The sequence below is a fragment of the Brassica napus genome, chromosome A9, assembly GCF_020379485.1.
Source record: "Brassica napus cultivar Da-Ae chromosome A9, Da-Ae, whole genome shotgun sequence".
Lineage (NCBI taxonomy): Eukaryota > Viridiplantae > Streptophyta > Magnoliopsida > Brassicales > Brassicaceae > Brassica > Brassica napus.
In genome coordinates, this window is record NC_063442.1 from 38,199,458 (window position 1) to 38,222,433 (window position 22,976).

A 22,976-nucleotide genomic window follows, 5' to 3' on the forward strand; every position below is an offset into this window, starting at 1 on the left:
CTGGTTTGGTATGGTTTACAAATATTTTGGGTTTATATTATCAAGCTTAGTCTATCCTTAAGTTTTTTAGTTTTCTTTTGAGTTTTTAAATTTTTGCGGGATAATTTATTATAACATTGTATCTATTACTTTCAGTCTTAATTTTATGTTTTTCATATATAGAGTCAGTTTAAACTTTTTTTCTTTAACAAGAGTGTTTTCTACACTTTAAAACTATAATAAAAACAAACCAAATTAACAAGATAATGATGTGTAAATTAAAATTAATAATATAAAAGAACAAATTTATGTTATAAGTAGTTTAACATTCCAAAAATTATATTTTGAAAAAGATATGATTTGAAGAAAATAAAAACATTTTTCCAATTTAGAATATAACTCTTGTAATGATCAAAAAAATCAAGTACAACCCTAACTTTCATATTTGATTTGTTAAAATTTGGATTAAAATATTAAAACAATATACCAATGTTAAAATATGTTTCAACCGGAAAAATAATTCTAATTAAATCAATACATAAAATCCTAAGTTTTTCATACATGCTTTAAAAAACTTATATAATTAAATCTTAAATCTAATAGTAGTACTAATTAATAGAGTTGGACGGGTTCGGGCAGCGGACTTGAGTCTCAGTTGCCATCCCAATCCAGCCTCCCTTTGAATGGCGTCGCTTCTGTCTCCTTTCCCTCTCTTATCTCTTCAACCACCTTATCATCATCATCATTCCCTCAAAAAGGGGGTTCCTTGTCTCGTTCGAGATTCATTGTCTTCCTCCAATTCGATTCCCCAGGTGGTTGTTACCCGAGAAAGTGGCAAGAACAAACAAATCATCAAAGCCTTGGTATGCATTTTCACTGATTAATAATGTATTCGTAATCATCGCCGATTTAGCTAAAAGAAAGTTTTAATATTTGGTTTCAATTGCAGGAGAAACGAGGGATTTCATCTTTAGAGCTCCCACTGATTCAACATGCTCGGGGTCCTGATTTCGATCGCCTTCCTTCTCTACTAACTGGTAGATAGATGTCTTTGTTTACTCAAAATTTAATTAGTATTATTGCAATTAGGAAAAATGTTTTTGGCATCCTCTTATGTATTATATATTTTCTTTATTGCTAGATAAGAGCTTTGACTGGATCATCATAACCTCTCCACAGGCAGCTTCTGTCTTTCTCGAGGCCTGGAAGTAAGTAAGCCTTGTTTTGTGATTTTCTATCTCTCTTTCAGTCTGTAAGTTTGAACACTTGTTGTCCTCATTATCCTTCGTCTCAATTCCTTTAGGGCAGCTTGCTCTCCGAAAGTGAAAGTAGGTGTAGTGGGAGCTGGAACAGCCCGTATATTTGATGAACCAGTGCAAGCTTCACAAGGACAGCTTCATCTTGCCTTTACCCCATCTAAAGGTTTCCATCACTTTGACACTCCCATTTTCTTCATTTCATTTTATCTGTGTATCTTCAAACATCTACTTTATCATCAGTTTATATGGTTCTTTGGCTTGACTGTGGAGGATTATCACCTATGCATGCCCTTGTTCATTGTTTGTTCGTAGGAACCAAAGAACATATTTACCTTTCTGAGTTTGATAATTTAACTAACTTTATTTTCTATAGCTTCAGTCTCTCATCAATGTTTATGTTCTTTCTCTTTGTTTCAGCAACTGGTAAAGTCTTGGCTTCAGAGCTTCCAGACAATGTGGGCAAAAGTTCTTCTGTCTTATACCCGGCTTCTCTAAAAGCAAGCAATGAGATTGGTGTGTGCTTTGGTTTCTTGATTCGGCTGAGCTTATTGTGTTATATCTATATTGAATTAAAATATTCGGGATTGAATATTAAAAATAGAATAGACTAGACTAGGCAGTTGGAGAATACCATGCTAAGTATTGCATTTAACTAAAATGAAAAAAAATCCTTGTTGAAGATGTGTAGTTATAGTATTTCTATCAATAGGAAATGGATTAGTAAATGATTATTTTTTTACTTAAAACTTAGTTTATACTATAATATATCATTTAAACTCCATGACTAAAACAGCTTAATCTGCTTTCTGTTCTGCATATGAATCTTAGAGGAAGGGTTGTCCAGACGTGGGTTTGAGGTTCTGAGGCTGAATACATACACAACAGTGAGCAGTTTTTTTGTTTTGTTTTGGCTTAGTCAACATTTATATATGGGTTCTCCCTTCTCAGTCCCTTGTATGTGTTTATTTGAAGATGCACCATAACAGTTTCTTTGTTTTTTTTGTATGCTAGGTTCCTGTGCAAAGTGTAGATGCGACGCTTCTGCAACAGGCATTGTCTGCGCCTGTTCTTTCTGTAGCTTCACCTTCTGCAATCCGGTAGGCTTCATTAAATCAAAGTCATTTCTATAGTAATAGTTGTGAGCGCAATGTTGTTACCGGTCACTGGTATGAATATCTTTGGGTTTAGTCCATTATTTACTTGTATTTTTTGCAAGGGCCTGGATGAATTTGATTCAAAACGAGAAGCAATGGAGTAATAATATTGCCTGCATAGGAGAGACAACTGCTTCAGCTGCAAGACGACTGGGATTTAAAAAGGTTTACCACCCGGAGCAACCAGGGCTTGAAGGGTAAAATCTCTTATTATGTTGGAACATGTCAACTAATTGAGTCATCTTGTTACATAACCATGCAAATTAAGTCGTGCAGCCACTTGAATTTTCCATGGGTTTATGTGTGTGGCAGATGGGTCGACAGCATCATGGAAGCTCTAACGGCTCACGAAGAATTACACAGATTTTAAGCAACTCTAGCAGCTGGAACTGAGTACCACTCATAAACTGGACTTATGGTGGACTGTGAACTGAGGCACCTGCTTGTAAGTTAGATGACTTGAAAAAATAACCAAATGGTGGTGTTGATAATATTCCTCAGCCCCTTTGGCAGCTTTTGTAAGGTAAAAAGGTGTATATTATTGTTTGGAATACTAACTTCTTGAACGATCTAAAAACGTGATTAGTACAAAAGCAAATGATCCAATGTTGTCATTTCCAGTTTCATCATCCATAAATCATGAAATAGCAAACCACAATATTTTAGTTAGTTCAGACGTCTAACATCTTCTTCTACGACAATTCATCCATAAGTATGAGGACAGCCTCATGCTCTGATTTACACTTGCTTAAGACAACTAACAAGCTTCAATCAACCTAATGAGATCGAAAGATTGCAGATGCTCTTCCAAACAAAAAAAAAAGTACCGTTTGATCAGTGAGGATTCCAAGAACAAAAGAGCTTCATCATAAACAAATGTCATATAATGCATCCAAGCTTGACAACAACAATATAATAATAATATAAGAAAAAGGATTCCTCAATCTATTTACTCAGCTTCCTCAACAGAAGCTTCGATTCGAAGGAGAACGAATCCAACCGCAACGCCAACGAGAGTAAGAGCGTTCATGATTGCTGCAATCTTGAAAATCTCTCCGACCGCGTTACAGGTCGAGGTCAATGCTCCTCCACGACTTGTGCGTCCTTTGAGAGACATCACGACGTTTGCAAAGCACTGTTCGGTGCAGACTGGTAATCCCATAGAGACAACCTTGTTGTTCTGTGCCTTGAGACCACCGTAAGAATTTAGTCCTCTTACGTAAGAAACTTTCATCTCCGATTTCATCTGTGCCTGTCCGGACTTGAACGCAGTTCCCGTTCTTGTCCATGCAACCACCGCCGGCGCCGCTGCTGTAGCCATTCCTTTTTGCTGAAAATTTACATTAGATTGTTTCAATAATTAGCAGACAGTGAGAAAAACAAGACAGAAGAGAAGAGACAGGATACCTAATGAATTAAGTTTTGAAGGATGCAACAGAAAGTGGGTCGACTCAAGTATGAGAGAAGCAAAAGAAGGGAAGCTTTATATTTTAGAGAAATAGGAGATTGCGGATAAGGTGGGTGTGGCTGCCACAGCCACTAACGACGAGAGATAGATAGGATAATCAAATATCCGTGAACACACGTTTCTCATCGCTTCTTTTCTTATTTTTTCTCATTTTCACTTTTACAGTTTTACTCCTCTTTAATTTTTCACCGCTTTTTTTTTATTCTGCTTACGGACAAATACAAATTTTCGATGTACTAGAATCTATCTTTTCGTTTACGGATTTTGTATTTTAACATGTTTGGATTTAGGTTTTATCGTTTTTCTCATCTTCTTTTCTTAAATTTAATTTATGTGATCTGAGTAACAAAATTTTATATCTTATGTAGATCTAAAAATCTCTTCCCTTGGATCAACCCAATACTTTTTTCTGGACCAGAGCTAATTGTGTACTATACATTGCATTCTTCTTTATCGCCATATTGTACTTCAGCTCCATATGATTGATTATGAACCTGAACGTTCCCTGTCCTAAGTCCCAACATTTCCCAAACTCCGACCACTAGTGGCACCAGCTGTCCCATTCCGTTGTTTGTTATCGTGAAACTATTAATTATTTACTTATCATCTGTCAAGACAAACACTGAACAGCGTCAACAAAAAAAACATCGAACATACAAAATATTATTTACTTATTATCTGTTTCACAAATGCACTAAAGATTGTATTTCAAATTTTCGATTAAATATATAACAACATGATGACCATGTTACAGTTCTTTTTTTTGCTAGAAAATTTTCAGGAGATGTGCACAACAGAAATAATTATTATCAAGTTTGAAGAAGTTACATGGTTTAATCACAAATATAGGAAGATTACAAAAAACCTTTATAATTAAAAATGTTCAAACTTAACTCCACGTTATACAACACTGCATCATAAAACTATAATTTTTTTTTTTGCATTCAAAGTTAATATTAAAGTAAAATGATTCGTTCGAAGTTCTTCCAAGCTTGTTATTTGGGCAGTAAACCACAAACCGTGATTACTGTCTCCGATGACTGCTGGCTCCACCAGTGGACGAAGAGACACTCCCCTCGGACATAAAAGGCTCCGAATGCGATATGACCTGTTGTTGCTGTTGCTGGTGCATCATGCCGATTTGGTTCATGTCAATGAAAGATTCTGAAACTCCCCAAACTTTTACCGACTTATCCAGACTTCCACTATACACAATCCATTTTTTGTCTTTATGTTCCGACACTTCACGGTCTGCTTCTACCGCCAGACATTTTACAGGACCTGTGTGACCAGTAAGCACAGAAAGACATGTATGAATATTCGCATCTCTCTTCCACACACATATTGTCTTATCAGCAGATCCACTAAAGACAAGGCTGCCGGCAACTTCAAGGCAAAGAACAGCAAGCTTGTGTCCTTTCAAAACACCACCGTAGTTCAACTGCTTCTCTCTCTCCCAAAAGTTCACCAATCCATCACTCGAACCAAAGTAGACAGCAGCACCATTCTTACTCACAGCCAAAGCAGTGACTGCACTTTCTTGCTTAGTCAACGTCTGCATGAGCGTGTGTTTTGTGTATTTTCCTTTCTGCTCACGTTTCCACGCTTTTACCGTTCCATCAGCCGATCCGGAGAAAACAATCGCTTCGGTTGTCGAAACCACTGAGTTCACAGCATCATCGTGAGCAGGGATCGATTCTAGACATTTCGAATCAGAGATTCTCCACACCTTGATGGTTCGATCCCACGACGCAGAATACAACAGCCCTTGTTCGTCATTTAGGCTCAGACAAGAGATAGCATCTGCATGCTTGATCCAAAGCGCGGTGCGGTTCTTCTTCACCTCAACGTAGTTTCTCGGTTTGAGAGAGGCCTTGAAAATATCCTTCAGAGTAGGCAGCGTTCCAGACCGTTTGTGCAAGCTTTGGTTCTTCGGAGATACTTTCCAAACGCGGATCTTACCGTCCTGGTGACCCGTGAAGATCTTCTCCCCTGAAATCACAATGGCCTTTACCAACCCACTGTTGCATTTAAATGCGCTAAACTCCTTCAGATTCTTCCAGACACGTATGTTTTTGCTGTCGGAACCGGTGTAGAGAAGATCTTTCGTGGCCGCTAAAGAATAGATGTGGCCTTCTTCGCGAACAAGCGAGCCAATAAGGCCGTTCTGAGGTAGGTTTTCTTCGACGTTGGGCCATTGAGTTTGAGCAAATGGATTCGCTTGGTTCCAAGGAGACATCATCATTGGAGAACCTTCGCAGCTCATTCTATCGTACATGCCTGTGCCGACCGCAGATGCACTGCTGTTGCGTACGCCGTACTCTTCCTCTGTTTGGTTAGTCGTTGTGGATGCGAGATTGGGATCAGAATGCATCATATTGCCATATTTTGCTCTAGGAATACTATCCGCTTCGGCGAACATTTTCTTTAATGTATACTTAACTTCTGGTAATTTAAAAACTTTTGAATTAATTATTTCGTAAGAAAGAAAGAAAGGATATTAGATTTTTGAGATTGGAAGGGGGTTGGGTTTTCGCTTAAGAATGATGATGTGATACAAATATAGCTGTGGCAGGGAGCAATTCGAGAATGGTTGGTTAAACTTTTTTTGGTTATCGTGTCTGTCAACTTAATCTAATTCAGGAAAACTCTTGTTGATTCATCTTCCATGTTACACATCCGTTCTAACTATATCCTAGCGACTTTTTTTACTATTTGTATATTCCCTTCAAATAGATTTGTAGTTTTAAAAGGGAGGCAGCAGAGAATTACCGTTAGAATAAATGCCAGCATAAATAGAAGGAAGTGGTTATATTATTATATTAGTCTGCTTCCATGCTAAACAACTACTGGTTTGTACACCATATTTCTAGAATGCTACTAGCTATTATTGATATTATCTTTTTGGATCTGATTAAAAATAGGTAGTGGAGTTACTTTCAAATAAATAAGATCTCTTCGATAATTTTTTTATAACCAAAATACTTGGCAACAATACTAGCTTTTGGGGTTTAAAATAGGTAAAAGAGCAATCACATATTGAAAATCATTTTTAAATACATTTATATACTAAATTATAAAATCATATTTCGTTCACCTTAAATTATAGATGTTCTAAGAATTTTTAAAACTTACTTTTGCTGAAGATATATATCATCTATTAATTTAACCAAAAACTTCTAACATTACATCTAATTACTTTAGGCACTTTTAGTATGATTCTTTGGATGTAGTGTAAAGAGTTTAAAAGTAATTGTTGTTGAGATGTAAAATCCTTTTAAACTCTGAAATCTCATGATAAAATACTAACAATCCAAATACAAAATAGAAAGAGACAAAGTAGATTACAAAGTTGAGAAAATAAAGTCAATGCTTGGATCTCTTGGGAGTCTGTGAATCGTAGGCATCCAAAGAAGCAACATCCCCACCCTCCTTCTCCATCTTCTTTCTCGTCATTATTTTATTGATCTTGTTAAGCTCGTTGTTAAGTTTCTGGTCACGGTTCTGCTTCTTTGTCTTTCTACCGTCTTGCATCTTTACCCCAAACTGGAACGCTGCTTTTGGCATCGCTTCCTTCTGCTCATTATATTTTTCCCATTCCTCTTCAGTCTCAAAATCCCATCGATGTAAACCCCCTTTTGCCTGTTTCATGTAACATCAACACCCCAGAAACTGTAACTTTTCTCTCTTTCACTATTGACAAAAAAAGGGATATGTGATTGAACCAGGGAGGGAGTACATTACCTTTCCGCCCATGTCCATTTTAGACAAATCAGCTTCTTCATCGCTACCGACAACCTCATGGTTGTACTCTTGGTAACCCGGGTAACACTCTGAATAACTCTCGGAGACAAAAGTTGGATCTTTCTCCCGTGCGTCTTTCTCCCTCAACTGTTGAAGCCTTTGGTCATCACGCTTGAACACTGATCCCAAACCCCTATCTTTCTCTTCCTGAGACATTAGTTGAGGATCTTGTAAAATATCCATTTCTGGTTGGGCAACGTAACCCTCCATTCCAGGCTGTAGGTACTGCTCTTGATACCCAGTTTGCTCTGCGTATTGGTAATCCTGCCACTCTCTCGGATACTCCGCAGCCAGTCCTTGAGTATGCATTTCACCATATCCACTAATATCTTGCCATTCTTGACCAGCAGTTGGCTGTACTGGACCATACACTGGCTCAGCGAAATAAGAGACTTTCTCCTTATCCCTGGGAGATTCTTCCATGTCCTCAGAAATAGGACTCAGCGTCAAATCTTTACCGGGAACAGTGTATTCGACGCCATCACCAACAAATATGTCATTTTCCTCTGCCCTGGCAACAGGGGGTACTTCTTCTTTGTTACTCGAATCCATATGGTTAATCCCAGCGGGTAATGGCGGCGGAGGAGGAGGAGGTAAAACTTCCCTTTGAATAATGTTCTTAGATCCGTTCTCAGCCTTAGACTGATTATTGTCTTCATCATATCCATGCGCAATAGTTGACGTCTTTCCTGCATTTAAAGAAGTTGCAGAGAACGTGATTGGAAGGGGGGAAGGAATAAAACAAATTGCATAAATATTAAGATGGAAAAAAAAATTAAGATTCCTAAATGACTAGAAACAAGCCGATGTCTTCAACAAGGCATAATACAAATTTCTAAAAGGAAGTCAAAGAACCATGCCTACGTATATCGAGTGGCCACAAAAAGTATTATAATACAACTACCTTCCTTCAGAATTGATAACAAAAAGACAATAACCGAACACAACCAGACATCATAGATAATACTACTAGAATGTAGTTGAAGACTAGGAATACTCTTTAATACTTGGCTCCCACTTGTTAACTAGACAACTAGCAAATTTAGGGGGAAGGCAGAAACAATTTGAGGAGATTTTTTTAACCAGTTTGTAAGCGAGGACAGTATTGCTATTACAAAATATCTGTGTTACAATGCAAGTGTGGCTAGGAAATGCATAACATGTATGATCTTACGGTGAGAATTACCTTTGCCATCTTTTTCTTTCTTTTTCTTCTTGAGAACTTTCCCCGTGGATCCAAGGCGAAGGTATGTCATGATTTTAGCAATTCGATCAAGCACAGAACCATCAACATTGACAGTCACAAGTTCCTGTCGGAGAAAGAATAAATAGCATTAGTGCATGCTCGTGATTCAATTATCACCGCAACTGCTGCAGCGCTTTCATTAAAAAAAATTGAACTGTCTTTTTCACCAATACGAATTTCTGATCCAAGATCAGCAGGAAAAATGATGGATATATATTTTCGAAGAAATATAATTACTATATTATTTTACCAAAAACCCATTACAACAATTAATATTGTAGCTACATCAACGAAGAGGCTGCAGAGACGGACCGGAAAAGTATGCTTAATTCAATTAAATCACCACAAACATTTCATATGTAACAATCACTGTGCACAGTCCTACGAAATCTTCAGGATCAAGAAGACCAATGCAACAAGGAGTTAGAAATATACATACGTCTGGTAATGGACAGTCAGCTTTACTCCGATACAACGTGGTCGGTATGTCATGGGTATAGCCGCCCTCCTAAACTCAGCAAAAATAGTAAATCAAATTATTATGATAGAAGACTACTCAGATAATGGGCGTTTGAATAAAATAATACTGAGGTTAGCTGGCTTAACAGAGTCTTAGACACTTGTGAACCAACTAAAAAATAATTTAAAGAAAACTTCATGCATAACACTCCTGAGTAGCAATAGTATATTCAACTTTTTCCCTCTTATTTGATCTAATTTTGCAAAAGGCATGTAAGAGTACTTCCTAAGACAGGAAACTATAAAAGTAAAAAACGCATTACCATATCATAAACAAAAGTCATTCTGCCGGGAAGGAAGAGCTCATTAGACTTGATGATAGTTTGAGGTTTGACAATCCACTGGTAAACCGACTGAAACAGATAGACAAAGAGACATCACATCAAAGCTTTAATCAAAATCCCAAAACTTGCGCAAAATTAACATACCTTTGCAGCTGCAGTACGGAAAGTAACTCGTTGATCCTCCTTAGGCGCACTGTAAAAGAAAGAGGAAAAAAATTGCGGATAAGAGTCAAGTAAAAAAAAAACAAATATAATAAAAAAAACTTACCTAGCCTTCCCACCACCACCATCATCTTCAGTGTCAGGCTTCTTGTCAATCTCGCTCCTAACTTTGTTCAGCAGAGCATAATCCAACCCCTTAACCAAATGCGTATGCTCAACATCACCTACCAAAATAATTCAAACTCAATTTAAGAGAAAAAAACATAAACGTAATAATAAAAAAGTAACACACGAACCTCCAAGATACTTGCTGTTCTCTATAGAGAGCTTAAGTGCATCGGCAGCACTACACGACAAAAAGGAAAAAAGACTCAGTTAAGATGTAGATTAGAGAAACTGGAGCAATCAGGGGAAAACGAGTGTTCACCGGATATCAACAGCGCCGGGAGGAGCAACGGCGTGGAAAGAGCCGAGCTCGGAGGGATCGTAATCCGGATTTTGATTCTCCCTTCGTTCCTTAGCACGGTCTCTGTACTTAAAACTATCGGAATCTTCTGATTTCTCCTCCCTATTGAAACAAGAGAGGTAATTGTTAATTAATCATTATCAATTTGATGCGGGAAAAGAGAGGGTACGGAGATTGATTACTCACTTCCGACGAGCAGCAGCAATCTTTTCCTTGTAATTAGATTTCGAAGAACTCATTTAGATTCGATTTCGATTTCAACTTGTAAGCGATTTTGGCTGAATCACGCCTAGGGTTTACAAACTGTTCTTCTTCGATTGAGTCGGATACAATATCATCACCGACTATTTTTGTTAGCAATATTTCGGTTTGCCGTCCGGTTTACTTCGGTTCTTTTCTTTGCTTAACGGTTTAATCTATTTTTTAGAATAAACCAAAATTGACCTTGTTCCTTTTTTTTTTTTTTTTTCTGTCAACAGTTACATAATAGAGATTCATCTAGAGATCTGAGCACAACACATAAACAAAGCATCGACGATACATAAGTGTCCTTGATGATCTACTACAAGTCTACAACCATATTAGCTCTCAACACACACGTCATCATAGATTCATTTATGTACAAACAAACTATTTCTCATCGAAAAAGAAATGTAACGTAGACTGCCTCTCCTTGGAGTTTCCTTTTCCTTGCTTCTTCCTTCCGTGTTTCCCACAGCTTTTATCATCTTGCATTCTCACCACAACAGACTGTTGTTGTTTCCATGGCTTTTCTTGAGCTGAAAATAACTCATAATCTCGCTTTCTTCCACTCGACTTCCCGGTTAACTCTAACCCACCAGTCTCCACGGATTCACCTTCCTTCTTTACAGATTCAGGAGGAGATGCAACGGCTGAGCTATCTCCAACTAATGGTTCGGCTTTCTCCTCATCCACTTGTTTGATTTCATCATTGCTATCCGAGACTAGGACCCCTTCAAGTATAGGTTCCTCTTTCGGACCAGCTGGGATGGTTTCTTTGTCTCTTTCTTCTGTTTTGGGCTGCTTTGCTGAGAAAAACTTGGAGATCAAGCTGTTTTGTGAGGCCTTTAACGGTATCTGCTTACACCAAAACTGCTTGAGAACGCAGACTAGTAACACTAATAAATAAGGGGAAACTGGTTAAACCGTACCTGTTGAATACACTCTGGTCCATCAAAAGATAGTTTACCAATTGCAGAGGTTACTGGATACCATACCTGAAAAATTCAAGCTCAAGAGTATGCACAAAAACAAATCCTTGTCTGCAGTTTCATAAGGATTTTTCATAAGGTGCAAGTAATGGCTGCAGTTTCACAAAAACAAATTAAAGCTTACCAAATCCGATTTTTCATAAGGTGCAAGTAATGGCTGCAGTTTCGACGTTGAGGGATCATCTAACCATGTATCGACTGAATCCTTGTCTCCCAGTATTACTGGCATTCTGTCTTTAAGTAAAAAAATAAACAAAAAAACTCAGCGTGTAAAACGATAATTAATGTCATAAGCTAACAAGAGTTATGTAACCTTTGCAATAAAAAGAAGCATTAAACTAATATACATTGCAGAAACAGAGGTGATTCAGTTGCTTAAGAATTTCAAGATTCTCGTGCAGCAGATTCACAATTATAGATGTGTTTTTGGTGCTTATCAAATCAGATGGTAAACCGAAATAACGCAATATTACTTAGTATATTACTCGAAGTTTCATATCCATCCCTGTTATAGTCTTGAACAATGAGGAACTCAAGCTAAGGGTCCATAGAGAATATACAAAATATCCAACTTTATATGTTATGTATGATGTGCTACTAAGAATCAGAAATGAACATTCATATAACTAATGTATTTATTATAACTCACCATGGAGCCAATCCAAGGCTGACGAGGAAGCGGTTGTCAGAATCGTGAAGGTGTAAAGTGTCTCACCTGCACAGAAATGAATTCATCTCTAAGTGTTGCGTCAAGTATATATGAGCACAGATAGCCAGAAGATATTGAGTGTAAAGAGATAAGAAATTCACACCTCCTGAGTTCTGCCAAGAATCAAAAAGAGCAGCAAAGACCAAAGGCCTCTCATCCTTAAAATGGATGTAGTAGGGTTGCTTTTTTGAGCCTTCCTTTTTCCACTCATAGAACCTTCAAGATGAATCTCACTATATAAGTACTTTTTTATTACTTTGGGATATAATAGACTCAATTACAACAAGCATGTATCAAGAAAAGGTTTACACATCTACCTACAGTAACATAACATCAGAAATCATCTGAAATTTTCTTAACAGTTTTGTGATCCTAAACTCTGCAGAAATTCATTAACTAACAGAAAATTTGGAGAATAACAACAAAATTTAGCCTTGAGGTTAATTAGTAATTACACAGAATCAAAAAGAGTAAACATGAAATGAGTAGAGACGGACGGTTACTTGTGAGGAGAAAATAAGTAATTAACGATATCTTCACATACATATGAAACATGGGCTAAGAATAATAAAAGAGATAATAGAGATACCCATCAACTGCAACAAGGCACCTATTCTTTGGAAGCAATCGACGAAAAGATGCTTTCTCAGCTATCGATTCAGACCGAGCATTAAACTGCAAAAAATATGATCAGCATCAAGACAGGAATCAGAGATACTAAACAGATGCAAAACCCTAGAAGTAGCTTTTACCATTTTGAAGAAATCAGGCTTATCAGTTTTCTTAGTGAAGCCAGGGACTAATCCCCACTTCATACAGTGAACAGCAACACCATCTTTGTCTCTCCGTAGAACCGGCATATAAGATCCAGGCGCAACATTGTAAGAAGGACGATAACTGTATAAACGACAAAAACAACAGTGTTCGGAGGACCCACAGTCAAATAGGAAGGAAAACTGAAAAAGGGGAAAGAGAAAAACCATTCAAGATGAAGAAAATGGGCAGGAGAGCCATGACGGTGACAAGCCCTGCGGACATCTTCAGGTCTCAGAGTACAGCGAGCCCTGCCGCACATCTTACTATGTTCCTGTCGGAGAAGAAAACCCCTATGACAAATAGAGCCGTCAGGCCTGCTGTTCCCACTAAATCGTTAATCGAACCATGGCCCCCTTTTGGCTTGTTCAATAAATTAAAAAGATAAAAAGACGTTCGGTTTGGATCTTTTCGATATTCGAGTCTAGAGTTTCTCTCAGATTAAAGATTTCAACCTCAGGTATTTATAAATTTCGATTCTAATTTGGTTCCGGTCAGTTCAGGTTTCAAATTTTCAGTGTTAAAAATTCCAGTCATATTCAGAAATTTATAAATTTTGATTCACATTTAATTCAGATCTTTGCGAATTCGGTTTAGGATTCAAATAACATGTTTAAATTAAAAAAATAAAACTTATATATAATTAAAAAATTTCAAAATCTAAAAAAATGATAATACATTACATATAAATTTGAATAATGACTACCAAAATAAATTAATTTAACATATAAATTGATTTGACTTAAATATTTGGATATGAGTATTATTCAGATGTTTAGACATTTACTTTTGAATACTTGTATATATTTTCAAGTTTTTAGACATTTTAATATATTAAATCTAAAAATAATATATTTTAATATACAAATCTACTTCAAATACATTTGGATACTCGAAATACTTCGGTTTGTATTGGGTTTGGTTCTGAATCTCTAAATACCAAAATTTTAAATTTATTCGGATATTTAACCAATTTCGATTCGGATTTAATACTACTTTTTGGAGAATTCGTTTCAATTTTTTAGAATTTGGTTTTTATCCCCCTAGTGGAAGCTCTTGTCACTATTATGAAATTTGATTTTAATTTTTACAAATGGTTACTCCACTACAATAATTACTTTAGAGACAATTATGTCAATATACACAAATCATAGATAAATTAAGAAACTATCATAAACCATAAAAAACTCATGTCCACGTAGACATTTGTATCCCCTTTTCCTTTTTATTCATGCCCTAAAATAACATTTTGTTTTTCTTTCTTTTCCAAACTTACATCTTTTTCTCTTTCTCTCCGAGTTTTCTCAACTTCTATTAAGATTAAAGTTTATTTTCAAATCAATCGATCTTCTTCTTAAATCTTCAAATCATCACCTACTTTATTTTCGACACCAATCATATGGTAACCTCATCCTCCACTTCAATCCATCTGTGTCACCATCACAACAATAACTTGATGTTTGAAACACCATGGATGCGAGTGAATCATGGATTCAAAGAAAGCCAAACCTCCAAACATGTTCTCTTGGATATTTATTCCAAACGCAATTACTATAACTTTTTCTCCAGTATATGTATCTTTGAGTTGAACTTTTGAAATTGAAAATCAATAGTTAAATTAGAAAATGTGATAACACTTACAAAGATAACGATTAACTTAGAACAATAACCTATTTAGTAGCATCTAACAAATCATGTATCAGCTAAAGTTAGTTATCTCTCGACATCTCACCAACCATTGTAAAAAGTGTCTTACAAGTTAGATAACAACTAACTAAACATGTACAAGCTAATTATAAAGTTATCATGGTAACCTATACGTTTCATCTAACAACCACGTATCATATGAAAAACTGTTTTGTAGCGCAAGAAGTTTAACGCTAAGTTTTACTGTAAAATGTTATATAGATTGTTAGTGGACAACTTGTTTTTTAGAAAAAAACTTATCATGTACCGAAACCAATAATCGTAATGTAGTATGTCATTTAAAATGTAAAACATATGTTATATGTAATTAATTGGTTTTGCATATAATACAATAATGATTAACCGTAAAGAATATATACATTAAATAGATAATGATTAAGTTAGTTCAGTAACCAATCTTGTAGCATTTAATCAAATATGTATCAGCCAACACAAGCTATTTATAAACATCTTACCCACAAATTAAAAAAACGTCAACATCTTTTGTAACAGTTAAAGAAAAATATATCAGCTAACGGAAATATATTATGTAAAAATTAACAAATCATATATCGAGCCACACCTATTTGAAACATCTATCGAACAATTTTTAAATCATATGGCACCACCTGTTGGTAACAATTATCTCAACGTGTATATGCTCACAAGGCTTAACCAAACATGTTATATAGCAAAAGGGTACTCATAATTGAAATGTGAAATTCAGGTCATCATCAACAAATTTAAGAAGAACCAACTTTTTCTTGATTATACAGTCCATTTATATGGCCATGTGTTTTTACCAACATGTATGCATCAACACGTGAATTGAAGAGATCTCTCATGTATGAGTCATGGACTCGCTTTGAACCTTCAATATCGTGGTCAACATAAAAAAAACTAACAAAAATGCTGTTTTGGATGAACTTGTCGATGAGATAATTTTATTGGATCCATAACGGTGGAAAGAGAAAAAAGAAGAAGATTGTATTTCTAAAAAAAAAATAGTGTAATAAAAGATTAGGGAAGATGAAGAGAGAAATAATATTATTATTTGGTAAGAGATTTTATGGAGATACTAAAGGGAGAAGGAAGAAGTATGGATAGGGGCTGACAGGGCTGTGGCTGGGGCAAAGACAAGTGCAAGAACAATATTGGAATTTAGAAATATCAATGGTGTTTAGAGTAATTAACTAATTATGGATTTTTCTAGGTATATGAGACTTGATTTCTTTTTATTTTATTTTTTTTTATTTTTAAAGAGAATTCTAAATATACTATGTCTCTCATTTTTTATTAATTATAATTTTCAGCTTTTCAGTTAAAACTAATTTACTCAATTATTTATTTCAACAAAAATCTAACACAACTATTATTTAACATAAGTTCAACTTTATCGTATAGTAAATTTACTACTTGTTATGAATAAACAAACAAAAACATCATATTTTATAAAAAAAAACACCATGCATATATATTTTCTATAAGTAATTAAGAAAAATATTTTGAAGTAAAAATCATGTTATTTATTTTTGATTCTTCTTAACCGAGCTAAATTTTTTAGAAATAATTATTTTAATGTTATTTGATCTATAAATCTAATTAAATGCAAATAATAGTTGAACTGTGATATTAATTAGTTAATATTAATATATATAAAATTTATTTTGGTAAAATATAATAATAAATAAAAGTTAAAGACTAATTTAATTTAAAACTTTCATTCCAAAAAAATGAGGATATAAAACGTATATTAATTTGAAACAATACTGTTCAGTATTTTATTTTGAAGCAAAAAATTAAATAATATTGAAACAAAACTTATTTCAGAATAAATCAAAAAGCTAAGAATGAAGGGTTAGGGATGGTCTTAGCTAATTGCCTAAGGGCCTGACTGGTTCAAACGCAGCGGTTGCGGTTGCGGTTGCGGGCGTTTGCGGATGCGGGTGGTTGCGGGTTTTAGCTGTTTTAAGAGATTTGTACGACTGGTTCTGCGGTTAGAAATTGGTGCGTTTGCGGGATACTTATGACTGGTTAACTACCAAATACAACAGCGGTTAAATAATAAATTAACAATATTTACATTTTATATAATTATAAAAATATCAAAAATCATAATATTATAATAAATATGTAAATTATATTTTCAAAGTTATAGTTTTAAATTTTTAAAATTATAGAAAATATTTTTATTTTAAAATTTTATAATATTAATTAAAATATAATAGATATATTTTAGTATTTTTATAATTCCATTTTAAAAAATTTATTGAATATTTTTATTTTTGTATTTATATGGTTTTTAAAAAAAAAGAAAAAAAAATTATCCTCCCGCAACCGCCCGCAACCGCAAACGCTAGCTGGAACCAGCTTTTGAATTTAAGAGGTTCGGAGCGGTTTGAAGCGATTTGTAGCGGTTTATATGATTGTTTCGAAACGCTGTCAACCGCTACCAACCGCAAAAGCTGCGTTTGCGGGTGGTAGCGGAGAAACCAATCAAGCTCTAATTCTAATTTGTTTGGTTGATGATATACAATGAGAGTTCCCTGCTTTTTATTATTATTTTTCAATTTTATTTTCATGAAAATTATGAAAGACAGACAAGTGGAAAACAAGTGTTTTAGGCATTGGTCCAACAGACCGTCAGAAAATGGTCGCATAAAACCCTAAGAGCATGATTAACCCAAAAACCCTACTAGGGTCTCTTAGTGAGTTTTTTAATAATAAATGTAAGTTAAGAATTTAATTAAGAGACATCATCATTTTCCTCCTCCAATGCTAGTCTCTTAATAAGGGTTCTTAAAAAATGCATTATCTCTTCTATTAGTTCATAATCACAAACCAACAGAAAACTAAAGCCAACATTATGAAACTAGTTTTCAGAAAATGAATAACATTGTAAACGAATGCAAACATTACAAGCAAAGATGAGCAAACAACAGGAAACCTTTTGCAACATGAATACATGATGTTGAAACAAGCCAGAGAAAATTTCTGAAAGGTGTACACAAAAGATCTTCTTTAGGTTTTATAAAAGACATCCACAATTACAAAATCACAAATCGAAAGTGTGTTGTTACCTTCAAGACCTTGAGCTTCATGCTCCCGTAGAGGAGACCCACGCTAAACGCCGAAGCACGAGCCACCTGATCAAACTCGTCACCATCTGCTACATGTGCCGTGTCAAGCTTCTTGTAAGATGGGTTTAGTTATCTGCAACAGACATGAAAAAGCAGTCAAACCTTGTTCACAATCAGAGCATGTAACAAAGCTAGGAGAAAAGCAAGAAACTCACATAGTTTTTTTTTCAATCAAAGATGAAACCTCACATAGCTTAACACACATGTACATATCATGGTACATGTACTTGTCAATCTTCTTTGACTCTTAGTATTTCTTCAGGCGAGTGGATCTTGGTTGGTTTCCTGATGATGAAACCATCCTTCACAAGCTTCTGTTCTGACCTGTAGTTTTTTTCAAAAACAAAGCAACATCCTTTTAAAAAAATCAGAGATTAATATCTATTCTATAAGCAATACAGTAATCAATTAGGAACTCAGGCAAATAAAAATGATGCAAGTATCAAAACCCATATATACTATGATCAACTTAACAAGAAAGCAGAGCAAGTAATTTTTTGAATGTTGCTATTAGTTGAAACGAATGTTGCTATAATGAGTTTCATTCCATCATTCAGCTTTTTACCATTCGAACTGCAAACAGAGCAAGTTATCACAAACATTCTAACACCAAACTGCAATCACATCAAAACAAAATGTCAAAGTCTCTGAAGATTCTTTCTTCTTATACAAAAACATTGTACAAGCTACGAAGAGCAGAGGTTGTGTAAGTACCCAATCCGCAGCAGCCTGAAGGGTAACGTGATCACCCCATTCTCCAACGATGGCTAACGCTCTGTGGGTGCTTCTCCGATCTCCATTTCTCTAACGATGGAGGCGGAGACGGTGGAGATTTCTTCTTACGCTTACGGCGAGAGAGATCGGAGCTCGAGCTCGTTGCCGTCTGATGATTAGAAAGCGGAGAGATGGAGTCCATTCAATCGCTGATAAAGTCAGAGGTGATGGATCGGAATCGAGGATCTGTATTAGACGAATCGAAATTTCAAAGAAATGAATATAATCGAGAGATGACTAATGATTAGTTTTTACCTTTTTTGTGGAGAACGGAACAGAACGGAGGAAGAAGAGATGAGGTACAACAGCCACCAAGAGAGAAAGAAATCAGAGAGCCATCTGATGTGAAGAGAATTCACCGTCGAGAGAAAGAGAAAGAGAGAAAGCAGAGAAGAGAGGCACGGAGAGAAAGAGACGAAACTGCTGCAAACTTGGACACCTGTCTCACAAGAGACGTTCCTTGCTTCTCCTAATTAGGAGACGTGTCTTTGATAAATCAGTATTTTTCTTTTATTTTTAATGCTAAATAACATAAGAGACTTGCTTAAGGCACCCCGTTAATCCTGCTCTAACCACAACACATACTCTTCTTCTTCTACTCATCACGAAATGGCGACACGAACGGACACTGCACCTGTCTTCGATCTCAATGACTTCCCCAGAGACATAGACCAAGAAGACAGCGACTGTTACATCTTCCCCGCCCCTCTCTCCTCCCGCGGCTCCACAAAACGCGAAGCCATCTCCGTCGAGAGTTACGACCGTGATCGCAGCCTCAGAATCAAATCCGAACCGCCAATCTTCATAGATCTCGATCAATACAACGGCGGCGAAGAAGAAGGTGACGACGATCTCATAATCCTCCGTTTCCCTCCACCAGCTCGCAAATTTCTAGAGAAAGGCCAGTCCTCGAACAGCAAGCCCCCCCGGAGAAGACCCCTGACCTTCTTCGACTGTGAGATTTGCGTCGAATCAAAACCAACGGTCGAGTCGTTTCGAATCAGCGGGTGCCCTCACTCCTACTGCAGCGATTGCGTCTCCAGATACATCGCCGCTAAATTACAAGACAACCTGCTCTCCATCGGCTGTCCTGTCTCCGGCTGTACGGGGCGCCTCGAGCCGGATCAGTGCCGTCCCATCCTGCCGCGGGAGGTTTTCGATCGGTGGGGAGACGCTCTCTGCGAGGCCGTGGTGATGCGTTCGAAGAGGTTCTACTGTCCGTACAAGGACTGCTCTGCTCTGGTTTTCTTGGACGAGGGCCAAGACGGCGGCAACATGAAGGAATCCGAGTGTCCTCATTGTAATAGAATGGTGTGTGCAGCGTGCGGGACGCAGTGGCATCCCGAGATTACCTGCGAGGAGTTTCAGAAGCTGGCTGATAACGAAAGAGGGAGGGATGACATTTTGCTGAAGAAAATGGCGGAGTCTCACAAATGGGCGAGATGCCCTTCTTGCAAATTCTACATTGAGAAGTCTCAAGGTTGCTTATACATGAAGTGCAGGTAACTTGTCCTTCTTCTTTTTTTTGATCTTAATAATGCAATATTTTAATGACAGTTCTGAGCTTTTTAATACTACTTGTGTGCAGGTGTGGGTTGGCTTTTTGCTACAACTGTGGAACACCATCTAGGGACCATACTCATTATTGTTATAGTTGCAAGCGTTGACGTATTAGATTTTTTAGTATGTATTATTTTATGATTTATGGATTTGGATTCTCTGTTTGGCAACAATCTAGCATTACAATTCTCTTTGGATCATCCTTATTTATATATGGAATTATCTTTCGCACCAGTAAGTTCGTGTTCACTTGGGGATGAATAACAATTTGAGCCTTTTTTTTTTGAACGAACTACTTGATTAATAAAAGAGAAAGTTACTCTCCACCAGGAGATATTACAACCCGGCTTAAGGGTCTGCAACAACATTATCCAACCGAGGGGTGAAATAAAAGGAGATGGATTCAAACCTAGCACTCAAAACTCTAATATCAAACAGCACGCTCTGTTGTAAAACTGTTGAGGAAGAAGAGTTAAGGAGGTTGATGAGAGACTTCGAATCAGAGAAGATATTCAGCTGAGAGAAATCATTAGTGACTGCATCCAATAGAGCAGCCTTTACCGCGAGAGATTCTACCACTATGGGCGCAGCTACGTGACGTCGGTTAGAGGAATGGTGTTTCAACGCAACACCAGAGGGTCTGTAAAGCAATTAAGGCCAGACAGAATAGGACGCACCGGCGCATGATAGGGGAGTCGGATAACAGAGTGCTTGTTAGCCTGAGAAGCTTCTTCCCAGCTACGAGCATCTTTTAGAACTTTTAAGACCAGCTCCGACTCAGAACATTACTTATCCTCGAAAATCAACTTGTTGCACGCCTTCAACAGATGTCAATACAACAGAGGATAGATTGGAGTACTTCCAAGTCCCGTAGGTGGGAGGTTTATCATTCTAGTGTTGCTAATAAGCAATTCCCTCATGGAAGACACATTATCTGCATCGGGTTTGAGCCTAAGGATAGGAAGTGAATATGGAATACATAATTTATCTTTGTTTCCAGTGTAGTGGTTGCAACATGTTGACTACTGATGGACAAAGACGCAAAGATGTTTGGTTGTAAACAAGAACAATTTCTGAATGTTGATTCTCCTTATTTTCTAAATTTCTGTTCACTGTTTAACAGGGGTTACAAGTTATCGTATACACACAGAAGGCTCATTTGGCTACTTCATCAATTATCTCAAAACAGACTGCTTGAAATGAAAATTATCATGTCCTAATCTTTGGAATAGATTTATGCAAATAACTCAAAACTAGTTCGTAATAAGAAAACCTACTCTGAAAAAGTAACCGAAGAATCCACTTTTCCTATTTTCTTGGCTCTCAGCCGGAATTATTTTCCGGTGCTCTAGTTACCATATTGAGTGTTTCCCTTTTTGGTTCTGGTGATCCCTTTGTTTCCCTATAATTTTAGTGTGAGCCTTTTTGTTTGAAAATTGAAACAGATCCGGCTTTTTCTTCTTTCAGTTATTGTTTAGCCATGCCTTCAATCAAATATGCTTCTGAAGATGCAAATATTAGGTGGACAGTTTGAACCAATTGGAAGTACAGGAGGATCTGCTACAACCAGTATGCGAGCAGAATGATTGAGATGTAGTAGAGCTGAAGACTTGAAAACTGAACCGATAGCCAAGTTGGAGACAGTCTAAAGATCACTTGGAGAAAAAACAGCTGGATCACCTTGGACGGTCCAAGGGAAATCTCGTCGTGGAAATTTCATAAAGGCTTAGTAAATTATTTAGGGAATTTGTCACATTTGGAGATTCTGAAATATGTCTTTGGGAGGCTAGGTTAGGCGATTGGCTATTAGGTATAAATAATCTTCTTTAGCATGTGTATTAGGGTAATCACTCGAATTATATTTTTAGCACAAGTGTGGGTCTTCATGAAATTTTAAGGTGAGTGAAAAGCACAAAAAAAGGGTTAAGAAAAGGGGTTCTAAGAGCATCTCCAATGTAAAACTTTATTTTTTCCTTTAAAATAGAGTAAAAGTGAAAATAGAGTAAATTTGCTCCAACCCTACTTTATTTCCCACTCCATAATGGAGTGATGAACAAAAAATAAATAGTTTACTCCATTTATGGAGTAAATTTCATTATGGAGTGAGATACAGAATTGGGTTGGAGCATTCCTTACTTCATATTCACTTTTACTTCATTTTAGAAGAAAATATGGAATAGGGATGGAGATGCCCTAAAGATGTTAAAAAAAAAAAAAAAGGTTCTGTGAGGCTATAACAAAAAGTCAAGAGTGTCTTGATCTCGTTGAAGTTATATTTAAAAAGAGACTTGTTCATATTAAAAAAATTCTAATATATACATATATCTTTATAGATACATACATTGTTTACTTTGTGTTACAGTTTCAACTATAGCTCTTGCATTTACAGGCATTAGCGTTAATGCAATTTCTAATCTAAACAGTCACAATATGCCTAAATTTATTTTGATAAGGAAAAATTCAGTACAAATAACACAAAATAGGCTAAGCATGGTGCATTACAACATTATAAAACAAACCTGTACATATTAATACTCACCTGGTATCCTTGTTCGAAAACGTGTTCTCGGTGGCCTGATACTCACCGGAAAAGTGTGCACGGTGAGAGACTGTGGCGTTTTGGCTTGATTCGGTCAGTTAGTAAGAAAAAATAAAAGACCATTATTCTTGTAATTTAAAGCTTGAGGTCACAAACTAGCTTATAAATCTGTTAATTTTAAG

The 22,976-nt window shown here is 36.3% G+C and overlaps 6 protein-coding genes and 1 long non-coding RNA gene across 9 annotated transcripts; 2 read left to right on the forward strand and 5 right to left on the reverse strand.

Annotated features, from left to right (window-relative positions):
* The first annotated feature begins 584 nt into the window (after positions 1-584).
* LOC106363671 (uroporphyrinogen-III synthase, chloroplastic) lies at positions 585-3,012 on the forward strand. Its single transcript, XM_048741417.1, has 9 exons — positions 585-842; positions 929-1,016; positions 1,121-1,187; positions 1,283-1,401; positions 1,656-1,751; positions 2,067-2,122; positions 2,250-2,335; positions 2,455-2,589; positions 2,705-3,012. Exons 1-9 carry the CDS (start codon positions 663-665, stop codon positions 2,760-2,762), a joined length of 885 nt encoding a protein of 294 aa, XP_048597374.1. The 5' UTR covers positions 585-662; the 3' UTR covers positions 2,763-3,012.
* A 224-nt stretch (positions 3,013-3,236) lies between these two features.
* BNAA09G40450D lies at positions 3,237-3,989 on the reverse strand. Its single transcript, XM_013808525.3, has 2 exons — positions 3,800-3,989; positions 3,237-3,722 (listed from the first exon to the last, which is right to left on the reverse strand). Exon 2 carries the CDS (start codon positions 3,711-3,713, stop codon positions 3,342-3,344), a length of 372 nt encoding a protein of 123 aa, XP_013663979.1. The 5' UTR covers positions 3,714-3,722; positions 3,800-3,989; the 3' UTR covers positions 3,237-3,341.
* Positions 3,990-4,884: 895 nt separating this feature from the next.
* On the reverse strand, positions 4,885-6,911 carry LOC106363670 (protein JINGUBANG-like). Its single transcript, XM_013803377.3, has one exon. The coding sequence runs from the start codon at positions 6,280-6,282 to the stop codon at positions 4,885-4,887; it is 1,398 nt and encodes a 465-aa protein (XP_013658831.2). The 5' UTR covers positions 6,283-6,911.
* Positions 6,912-7,132: 221 nt separating this feature from the next.
* LOC106363669 (suppressor of mec-8 and unc-52 protein homolog 2) lies at positions 7,133-10,717 on the reverse strand. The gene is made up of 10 exons (XM_048741415.1): positions 10,528-10,717; positions 10,303-10,443; positions 10,172-10,221; positions 9,982-10,099; positions 9,858-9,906; positions 9,693-9,782; positions 9,350-9,418; positions 8,851-8,974; positions 7,605-8,353; positions 7,133-7,502 (listed from the first exon to the last, which is right to left on the reverse strand). Exons 1-10 carry the CDS (start codon positions 10,578-10,580, stop codon positions 7,227-7,229), a joined length of 1,719 nt encoding a protein of 572 aa, XP_048597372.1. The 5' UTR covers positions 10,581-10,717; the 3' UTR covers positions 7,133-7,226.
* Positions 10,718-10,820: 103 nt separating this feature from the next.
* Positions 10,821-13,554, reverse strand: LOC125578521 (abasic site processing protein YoqW-like). The gene is made up of 8 exons (XM_048741416.1): positions 13,263-13,554; positions 13,035-13,179; positions 12,872-12,957; positions 12,386-12,498; positions 12,223-12,288; positions 11,698-11,807; positions 11,514-11,579; positions 10,821-11,439 (listed from the first exon to the last, which is right to left on the reverse strand). Exons 1-8 carry the CDS (start codon positions 13,355-13,357, stop codon positions 10,972-10,974), a joined length of 1,149 nt encoding a protein of 382 aa, XP_048597373.1. The 5' UTR covers positions 13,358-13,554; the 3' UTR covers positions 10,821-10,971.
* Positions 13,555-17,634: 4,080 nt separating this feature from the next.
* Positions 17,635-19,192, reverse strand: LOC125575707. 3 transcript variants are annotated; one of them, XR_007316628.1, is made up of 5 exons: positions 18,951-19,192; positions 18,636-18,881; positions 18,077-18,245; positions 17,862-17,994; positions 17,635-17,775 (listed from the first exon to the last, which is right to left on the reverse strand). It is a non-coding gene; the product is annotated as an uncharacterized LOC125575707 (long non-coding RNA). The 3 variants fall into 3 exon arrangements; XR_007316627.1 differs by having other exon boundaries at positions 17,635-17,994; XR_007316626.1 differs by having other exon boundaries at positions 17,635-17,994; positions 18,636-18,844; positions 18,951-19,132.
* Positions 19,193-19,251: 59 nt separating this feature from the next.
* LOC111200378 (E3 ubiquitin-protein ligase RSL1-like) lies at positions 19,252-20,489 on the forward strand. The gene is made up of 2 exons (XM_022691319.2): positions 19,252-20,197; positions 20,284-20,489. Exons 1-2 carry the CDS (start codon positions 19,305-19,307, stop codon positions 20,360-20,362), a joined length of 972 nt encoding a protein of 323 aa, XP_022547040.1. The 5' UTR covers positions 19,252-19,304; the 3' UTR covers positions 20,363-20,489.
* Positions 20,490-22,976: the final 2,487 nt, after the last annotated feature.

Excerpts from the sequence above, each read along its gene's own strand:
- LOC106363671 (XM_048741417.1), top strand. The coding sequence starts at position 663 with ATGGCGTCGCTTCTGTCTCCTTTCCCTCTCTTATCTCTTCAACCACCT. Across the intron at positions 1,752-2,066 it reads AAAAGCAAGCAATGAGATTG|AGGAAGGGTTGTCCAGACGT; the intron begins GTGTGTGCTTTG and ends TATGAATCTTAG. Across the intron at positions 2,590-2,704 it reads GAGCAACCAGGGCTTGAAGG|ATGGGTCGACAGCATCATGG; the intron begins GTAAAATCTCTT and ends TGTGTGTGGCAG.
- LOC125578521 (XM_048741416.1), bottom strand. The coding sequence starts at position 13,357 with ATGTGCGGCAGGGCTCGCTGTACTCTGAGACCTGAAGATGTCCGCAGG. Across the intron at positions 13,180-13,262 it reads CATTTTCTTCATCTTGAATG|TTATCGTCCTTCTTACAATG; the intron begins GTTTTTCTCTTT and ends TCGTTTATACAG. Across the intron at positions 12,958-13,034 it reads AGCCTGATTTCTTCAAAATG|TTTAATGCTCGGTCTGAATC; the intron begins GTAAAAGCTACT and ends TATTTTTTGCAG.
- LOC111200378 (XM_022691319.2), top strand. The coding sequence starts at position 19,305 with ATGGCGACACGAACGGACACTGCACCTGTCTTCGATCTCAATGACTTC. Across the intron at positions 20,198-20,283 it reads TGCTTATACATGAAGTGCAG|GTGTGGGTTGGCTTTTTGCT; the intron begins GTAACTTGTCCT and ends ACTTGTGTGCAG.
- BNAA09G40450D (XM_013808525.3), bottom strand. The coding sequence starts at position 3,713 with ATGGCTACAGCAGCGGCGCCGGCGGTGGTTGCATGGACAAGAACGGGA.
- LOC106363669 (XM_048741415.1), bottom strand. The coding sequence starts at position 10,580 with ATGAGTTCTTCGAAATCTAATTACAAGGAAAAGATTGCTGCTGCTCGT. Across the intron at positions 10,444-10,527 it reads ATTGCTGCTGCTCGTCGGAA|GGAGGAGAAATCAGAAGATT; the intron begins GTGAGTAATCAA and ends TTGTTTCAATAG. Across the intron at positions 10,222-10,302 it reads CCCGGCGCTGTTGATATCCG|TGCTGCCGATGCACTTAAGC; the intron begins GTGAACACTCGT and ends TTTGTCGTGTAG.
- LOC106363670 (XM_013803377.3), bottom strand. The coding sequence starts at position 6,282 with ATGTTCGCCGAAGCGGATAGTATTCCTAGAGCAAAATATGGCAATATG.